Genomic DNA, 9,222 nt, shown 5'->3' with positions numbered 1-9,222 from the left:
GAGATAGAGAAGGATAACTGTCCTTGCCGATCAAATGACGTGAGGGAGAGTATACAACATGAGGGAAAATCAGGCAATTGTACAATGTACCCATTAGTGTATGTTATTTTCTTAGGCCAATTTGGAGTCATATGTGTTTGGCTCATGGGTTGATGGCCGCAGGAAGATGGGGGGGGGAGTATTTTTCTCCACAAATACATGTTTTATTTTATTTAACTAGGCAAGTCAAACAAATCTTATTTACAAGGACCGCCTACCCTGGCCAAACCCTAACCCGGACAACGTGCCAATTATGCTCCGCCTTATCACGGGGTGCTGCAACAACCTTAGCACCCCTACTTCCGGCGGCTATGGTTGGACTTGGAACAGCATGTGCATGTCTTTGGATGAAACTGTCCGCTAACATGAATTAAATTAAAGGCCTGTTAGTATTGCCCTATTATTATTTGACTACATCAATAAGCTAACCTTTTTTTATCTTTCATTTAATTGAGGTGTTGTTCTGGATGACTCTCTGTCATCCTGATTTACAAGTGATGAATCAAAAGTATCATTAGTTCTATATCAAATCAACTCCCTGCGGTTGACGCCCAGTGCGAATCGGAACGGAGGGCTAATCCAGTGTATTCAGTGATGGCCAGGTCCTCAGTTGCACTCTATATCTCATCTCCGGCTCAAAGGAACGTAGCCGCTTCCCTGCGGTGTATAACACTGCGTGTGGTTCATTCAATCTGGAGCGTCAGATGGTGGGGCTGGCGACCGCGCAAGGTGAACCGCGTTTCTCTTTTGTCCGTCTTTTTACTGCACTGTCTGTCCTACCGACAATATCTACAGTATATGACCGGGATTCTCTATGTGTAAGTGAACAATGTTACATGTCCAACAAGGGACAATCAGCCGTTATGAAATCCGGGCGAGTGAGGATGCACAGTGCTGCTGAGAAGGATACTAGGACTGTGTTCAGCACCACCGATTTTGGACATAACTGAAATTCTCATATTCGTAGCATGCCTCCTATGAGAGAGCTTTAAGTAGGGAAAATAACGGCGGACTGCTTTGAATTCTACATTGTCCATAGCATTTCTGTGTGAAAAGTAAAGGACGCGCGCTGTTTAGTTCAGTTGCAGACTGGGACCCGAACAACCCGACCGTGGAGGGAGGAGCGATGAGAAGAACCCCATCGGCTTAAAGAACACTGGCTTGCTTTGTTTCTCAGCAAAGGACCCTTTCAGAAATAGCCTGACACAGTTCATTTCTTCAAGTGGCCACTGTGTTCAGGATAGGATACTATTCTGCCTAGTGCCCACTGGCACTTTATTCTGGACCATGTTTGATTGGATTTTTTTTGTATAACATTTTCAGAGGCTTTAATTCTAGTTTATGGTTTATCCCTGGACTGCTCAGACGTATAATAACCAGATAATAGGCCTAATTCTGCTAATTAAGAGCTGACCGACTTTCAGAATTTTGGACAGCTGGACCCGTATGACTAATTCAAAGTTCTCCACTATTTGTTGAGACATAATATATATTATCAAATTGTTTGGCCAATCATAATTGTCTTCATCTATTTGTGCCTGAAACGCACGCCGCTGTGCAGTGTGGTCGCGTCATTGGAACTGCCCGGGCGACCAGCGGAGAGATTCGGGGATTTGGGAGTTACAGCGACCCACGTGGAGCGGAGATCCAAAGTGGACAGTACACAATGGGTTGTTGCAGTGGCCGATGCACCCTGGCCTTTATCTGTGGCATGCAATTGGTGAGTTTATGACAATAATTATTACATGCGTAATGGTTTTCCTTATGGGGAGATGCGATGAGGGTGATATATAGCTACTTCCCTGTACAGTAGCCAACTGCGGACATGCACTCCTAAGTCAACTATTCCGCCCTAAATCAATAACTGTATGGTTAAGATGGCCTGTAACACCCTTGCCCAGTAGTACGACCGAATCCACAATTCAGAGAGCGGACCATTCCCTGGGGGAATGTGATCATTTGGAGCAAAAGGGACGCTCTCACGCATCTGCTCCTCCCGGTGCTCACTGACTGCACGCATGAGAGGCTTCTTACCAGCTGTACCACATGGGACAGATGCCAGGGAAGCATGGTGATATGGCGGGGATGGGTTGTGTTTGTGAATGGTTCCGCCATACAGTCGGTGAGAAATGTCAAAATAAACCTAACTCCACAATTTACGATTTAGTTCATCAGCGACTAGTGTGGGCGGTGTGAGCTCCGACGTCACATACATGTAGTTTATGTAAAAAAAAAAACACATTTAAATATTGATTTCAGCACCCAAATAATAGCCCGCAATTACAAACTACAGTGTTCTTTGTAATTGCGGGCTATTCTTTGGGTGCTGAGATCAGTTGTTTTTTATTAAACAAAAACGTCGGAGCTCCAGTCTGCCCACACTAGTCGCGGCTCAACCCCATCGTAAATTGTGGAGTCGGCTAAGAGCCATGTAGGATTATTGTGGAATTAGATGGATTGCAACCGATAATGCAATCATCAATGACTCAAATGTACTGGAAGTGATGCTAGTCAACATACTGTATTCTGGGTAACATTATCACATTCAGTGGCTGATGTCAGGTGAGGTGATGGACTATTATTATTGCAGGTGTTCGTTCGGGTCTTTTAGAGAGGCAAGTAGCCTAGTACATGCCTCTTGTTTCACCACTCATGAGGATGTCTCTATAATCATAAAAAACATGACCTTTAACCTACAGTGACTCACTGTCACTTAACTGATAGTAGGTGGTGGTGACAATCTCAACACTATCCACCAGCTGGTATCTATGATAAATCACTCTAGCGTGATAGGTCACATGACATTACAAGTTTTGTTCAGCTTGCCCCTTAAGCATGTGCAGATGGCTATACATGTCTTATAACATGCCCCTGTTAGAGAGACTCAGCTGAGTCGTGGTGGGCAAGGCCACCCCCCTGGAGTCTTAATGACAGCCCACAGTTCTCCTGGCTAGAGACCTAGCTATGGGTCTGCTCTCCTCACATGGTTAGCAGATTGCTGCACTTTTACAGAAAATGATAAGCCACCTCATTTCTAAGGGTTTTATTCATCTCTTAGCACTTGAAAAGGAAATGTTTGCAAGTATATTTGGTTGTAGTGAAAATGTCTCCATTTGTGCTACTGTTAGTTTACTCAAACTTTTTCATATGTTCTGATGAAAAATGTCGGTGCTCCACAGACACCGTGTACCTGTTCTGTACAGTGAGTGTTGTTTGATGTGGGAGATTTCAGCAGAGATCACAGGACAGCTGTGTCTGAAAGCCCACTCTGGATTTGTTCTGAAGCACTGATACCTTGGCCACCCTCACCCACAGATATTCCTATGATCAATAAGCTCTCATGCACACAGAGCTGGAGATGACCTTTCCCAATCCTCCTGACAGGCTGGATTTAGCCAAACACGTCTCTGGTCCTGTGTGGCCTACCTACTGCACGCCAGGGTTGCTCGCTCCCAACACATCTGTGGCGTCTCAAAGCTGCAGTAGGAATGCATCCTTTTCCACTAGGCCACTTTTAGCAGCAGCAGCAGTTAGTGTTTTGTTAATGCTCTGAAGCAGCAGCTGTATTTTTGGTAACAGACTCCTCTAGTCGGTAGGAAAGTCCTGTTAGGCTTATCTAATCATCTGGGCTTTTCCCTTTAACTCGAGCTGACTGCTTGGCCTTGGCTGATGTCAGAACTTGTAAACTATTTCCAAACCATTTGATGTGTAGTCATATTATAGCATAGCAATTATGCACCAAAAATATAGGCCTCATTATTATTGCAATATATGCATGTGCCTTGATTAGACCATTTGAACTTAACAGTTTATCATGCTGGGTCTTTCAAGCATCGCCTCAGTATATTTGTAAACACAACACTTAAACAACCAAGAACTAATGCTTTCAAAACGACTTCAAAGGGACCATTTGTTGTCCAACCATATGATCCATGCTAAATAAGCATGAGGAAAAGCTTTTAAAATGGTTTAATAACCACAGTTACATTTTTCCTTTGGTTTGTGCTTCAATCCGTGCTTCAGAATGGATCTTAATATGGGGATAATTCACACAATACCGAACAAGGATTAAGAGGAGATTGTGCTGTACAAGTGTATCTGATTAATTGACCAATTATGAAATGAAATGTTACACAATGTAAGGGTTTATTGACCTGTTTTTATCCTGCTTTTGAACCTCTCAGTTATTATTCAGTTTTCATTAATGACCTCATCACGTGCACGTTGAAATGCTGTGTAGTTTACAGTGTATTTCCTCTATCTCTAGACTATTTTTGTGATAGCTTAACCTATAAATTAGGCTTCATACTACATACATTTATCATAGTTAATGTCACATTGCTAGTGTGTTCTACTGAAAAAAGCTTCTCACATTTACATTTTCATACATATAAGTAAATATATGTTAAATTGTTAGATATGCTAGCTTCTCATTCTACCCCCTGTTGGTGTTTCTATGGGAGCAGAGATAGCAGATAAATATGAATATGGTTCCTCAGTAGTGTAAATTAGCCAGGTTCCCCAGCTCTTATTGTATCTTTGTTATCTGATAGTGAAAGTTAAACACTGCCATCGCTCATCAGCATCTGCTGGAAAGGAAAGGCATTAACCATTGGAAGTCAAGTTTCTCTGTTACAGCTGGTTACGACCACCAACGAACTACAACTACAACCCTGTGTTGTTATGGGATAGTCTCATTGTTGTAGGATGTTTAAACAGCAGCCGGGTAAGGTGGCTGCTGGGAGGGACAGTAGATAGGAAGCTGTTGACCAGATGGTTGCAGCATTGGACCTTTAAAAGATAATTGGTCCTAAGTTCTTTGATTCCAGCTTTTTATATCAGTGAATGTTAACTGTGTGCGTCACCCCTAGACATGCCTGCAGGCTAAACAAAGACAGCTGGGTAGGCCGTGTGTGTGGCATGAATTAAACCCTATAAAGCAGTCAATACAATTCTAAGGAAAGCTGTTAACTGTCCAGAGCACTTACCCTGTACTATTCTTACTTCTGAAATAGGGGACATGAAAGCGGGGCTATGTTTGAAGATGTAATTTCCTGACTGATGTTGGCTACTGGCAGCTGGTCTCCGTGTGGTTGCTAGGTGTGGGAGGTCTGAACTTCTGCTCTTGATTGAGCTGTGGCTCTCTGAGGAGGGGATGGTGTTCAGGAGGCCTACTCATTTACATGTCCTCCAATTACATTCATTCACTGTATGAAGTATTGTACGCTGTGTTTCCACAACACATTAGTGGTGTGGAGAAACATAAAGAGCTATTATAGCTTTCATATCAGTGCATCATTACTAGAGTATTTAGGTATTTTCTCCATTTCCATTAAGGTATTATGTTCAAGTAAACTGACACTCATGTCTAAGTCAAGTTATGGGAGGGGCAGAATCTCCAATAGACTAATTAAGTCCAAGCAAAAAAGCCTCGAGGTACACAGCAATTACAGCGTTATTGACCAAGTTGGTATTGCATTCCTGAATGAGCTGTAGTTTGTTATTTATGGTCCGTTTGCTGTAGATCATTGAAGCAGGGCAGGTAAACAATTGGGAATATGTGTTTAGACTGATATTGTAAACTAATTGGTCGGGCGAATAGTAAATGGACATGCCTTTATAATTCATCTGGAATCGAGTCTGAAGAAATGTATCCACTTATTTTATGTAGTGAACTCATCATGTTGATGGTCTTTAAGGGTATCACGACTCTATTCACAACTCCAAGCCTACAGGATGAGATATGAGATGTCACTTACCTCCACATCCTCTACAGTACCTACTCATTAACCATATTCTGTGCTTATCTAGCATAAGAAGTTTCTGCTGATGCTCAATTTGACATTTTTGTTAGGATTGGTATGCCTACTTTCAAGTATATCCATGAAACCTTCATCCTGACAACGTGATCCAAAGCAAACATCTGGAGGGATCATAAAAGAGCATAGAGGAGATGCATCTACAAATTGGTCCCAAACAGTCTTGGTGGAGAATTTAATTGAATTTAGGAATCAGAATGCGAATTCACTCCAGAGATGGGGAAAATGAAGGATCAATCCCGGATTGTAGAATGACTGGTATAAATTGTCCAAATTCCTCACCTCAGGGCCCATATTTGTCTTCTGCTCTGCAGTCCCAGACCTGCCATCAGCACACTTATATGATATTATAGGTATGAATGAATATAGCACTACACTGGCTGCAAATGCATAATTGCATTTTGTCTCTGCTATGCTTACCCTGTAATCCATTTCATACATTCATTCTTGTCATGGAGTTAAGCCTAGCAAGTTTCAGTGTTAGGAAGTTTACTTCTCTGCATTTCTGTTTAATGTATTTCATGTATTTAGGGATAGCATCTGTCTAAATCTATCCACTGGTGCAGTAGGCTGTTGGTTTCATTTTTTACTGGCTGTTTTTCTCCCAGTTGTAACATACTAAGCTGGATTTATGCATTTGTCTTCCAACACAACAAGGCTTTGAATTAGGCCCTGACAGCAACACTTTATTGATTCCGGGGAAAAAAGCAGGTTGTGCGGCATCATTAGCCTAGAAAAAAATCTGTCAACAGCTACAAAGTTGCCATCAGCTGGCTCGGAACATGACTTTAGGTTTTCAGCATTGACAGATGGGGCAGTAAGTTGGTGGGTAAATTCTCTCTCAATATTTACTGCCTGGCTTGCAAAACCCCCTGCGTTTATCCAAATGGAGAGTTAGGTTTTGCCTGGTTTGTTTTTTATTGTTTACCCCTTAAGGTGAAAATCCTCTTGTTCCAAGTGAACCAGTACAGTATGCTTGTTAGCAGATCAAAGGATCATTTATTTATATAGAAATATATGGGAGTAACTGCAGAGTGGTGCCATGTTTCATTAGGTTTTATTGGCTTATGAGTCTACTAAACTATATCCTGAGGCTATTTGTAGTACCACCACTAACCATATTATAATGTAATAACATCCCTTGATTAGATTCTAACATGGGTTATTACAATGAATGCATTATTTTCCGCCACGCAGTCCTATCAGATCCAGACACATCCCTTCAGCCTTTACACTGATTTTGCTGAGGGAACTGACACACTGCAAACCCCTATGCTACTCTCTCAGCTACCTGTTCTAATTTGATTGACTCATCCATCCCTTCTGCACAAATGATAGAGATCACATAACGTTAGAGGAGCGGTGGCTTGCTTCTCAGCATTGTCTGCCAACCTCTGTAGTGACTGAGGCATTGCCAGTCGGTGGTCTATGCAGTCAGAAAGATGGAGGTAAATAGCGTTTGCAGGTTGAGAGATGAGAGGTACATGTCACAGAAAGCTGCCTGTCATGTAAAGAAAGTCCTTGATGTGGAGAAGAGCAAAATCAATCATCTCCTGTACTGCCATTGATATCTAAGAAGGCAGAAAGATTTAATGACTCTTCAAAATGTTATAAATCCCTTAAATGTTAGCAAGACCCATAACTATGAGTGCTGTGAATATGTGTGTGTGTGTGGGGGGGGGGGTCTCGTCACTCTAGAAAGTTTATGCCCAATTGCTTTGAACCCCTAATTTTACCTCGACCTGTCCTCTCATCCCTGTCTATCTTGCTGACAGGAGAGATGCCTTCAGTACATACAGTAGTACAAGGACAATGAGATGAACCCCAGTGCTGCTGTCTGTTTGTTAGGGTAATTCTCCATTGAGCTGAAGTATTTTTTTTAAATGACACTGTATCTTAGCAACAGCAAGTAACAGGCAATAAATGCAGGCAGCACAATGTGTCTAACTGCAGAGGTATTTAAATTGGACTCCCAACTTCTGACAGCTGGACAAGCTACTAAAAATTCCAGCTTTGTCTGACAACAGCACTGTGAGTTAGGCGTTAACTTTTGATAACTAAATGCAGTCTGCCAACCAAAGTTGTTATTCTATCCTGCTCAATCTCTTTCCGGCCATTTGACTGTTGTCAGAACGCTGTGAAAATGCAATGAAAGCATGTGGCTCGGTAGAGTGGCTATGAGGCAGCGAGGCATGTGAGAGGTGGTTGTAGAGAGACGAGGGCAGGCCTGAGTGGCCACAGGTCTAAAGGCACATCAGAGGCATTCTGCAGGGTAATTTTGGAGGACCTTGGGGGATAAACAGAGCTAGCCGCTGGATGGGGATGGGATGACTAGGCTAGTGGATGACTGATTAATGCCAGAGATAAGTAAACATGGCGCTGAGGATGGACACGTTCACGGCTCTGAGGACAGCTCTCATTACATGGGGTTTGACCTCAGCGATGAACCTTGAGTGTGGGGATGTAGGGCAGACACCATGTCTCTGTGAGGACCTGCCTGCCTGTTTATTAGAGGGATGGATTGATACGTAAACATTGTAGAAGTGATTGGTTCAGGGATGCTTAGGAACAATGACAACTGACTGTTCAAGAGATGAGGGGCCTGTGCCATGATGACATGTCAAAGAATGTGTTATATTTTAGCAATAAGGCACCGTGCCTTATTGCTAAAATATAACACATTCTTTGACATGGTATATGGCCAATATACCATGGCTAAGGGCTGTTCTTATGCACGCCGCTAAGCAGAGTGCCTGGCTACAGCCCTTAGCCGTGGTATATTGGCCATATACCACAAACCCCTGAGGTGACTTATTGCTATTATAAACTGGTTATCAACGTAGTTAGAGCAGTAAAAATCAATTGTTTGTCATACTGTGGTATACGGTCTGATATACCAGGGCTGTCAACCATTCAGCATTCAGGGCTCGAACCACCCAGTTTATAATGATACTTTTATGATGTGAGGAATTTTTATTCTGACAGAAAGCTGTTATTTTGGGGAAAAAATGTATAGTTATTAGATCAATATATAAATGGACTGTTTCAAGCTCCAGTTGTTACCAATGAATCTTCTCCTAAAAGCAGTGTTCCCAAACTTTACAATCTAATAATAAACAGCCTGTTCCCCATTAAATATGAATACCGGTACCCATAGTGCCTCTGCATAACCTGTCTGCTGTGTTAAATCCCTGGAGATGTTCTCTCTGACTGCAGCGGTAAAACACTGAGTATGTAATCCCATTGAGACCAAAACAAAGATGCTTATATGAAACAAGACATGGCGGGGGAGATGAGGGAGAATCAAACCATGTAACTGCTCTTGTAGCCTCTTCTGTGTGGTGTATGTGTATGCATGTGTGTG

General features: G+C 42.4%; 1 protein-coding gene across 1 annotated transcript in view; it reads left to right on the top strand.

The window, feature by feature from the left end:
- Positions 1-608: 608 nt before the first annotated feature.
- The window catches only part of LOC112250129 (sodium/potassium-transporting ATPase subunit beta-1-interacting protein 2), a 155,080-nt gene continuing 146,466 nt past the window's right edge, over positions 609-9,222 (top strand). Inside the window, exon 1 of the mRNA XM_024419994.2 lies at positions 609-1,759. Coding sequence (XP_024275762.1) covers positions 1,706-1,759 — 54 coding nt within the window. The 5' untranslated portion in view covers positions 609-1,705. The remainder of the gene's footprint in view (positions 1,760-9,222) is intronic.

Source organism: Oncorhynchus tshawytscha, linkage group LG05 (assembly GCF_018296145.1).
Source record: "Oncorhynchus tshawytscha isolate Ot180627B linkage group LG05, Otsh_v2.0, whole genome shotgun sequence".
In the NCBI taxonomy this organism is placed as follows: domain Eukaryota; kingdom Metazoa; phylum Chordata; class Actinopteri; order Salmoniformes; family Salmonidae; genus Oncorhynchus; species Oncorhynchus tshawytscha.
Note: the sequence above shows the minus strand (reverse complement) of the source record. Positions and strands in the feature narration are given on the sequence as shown.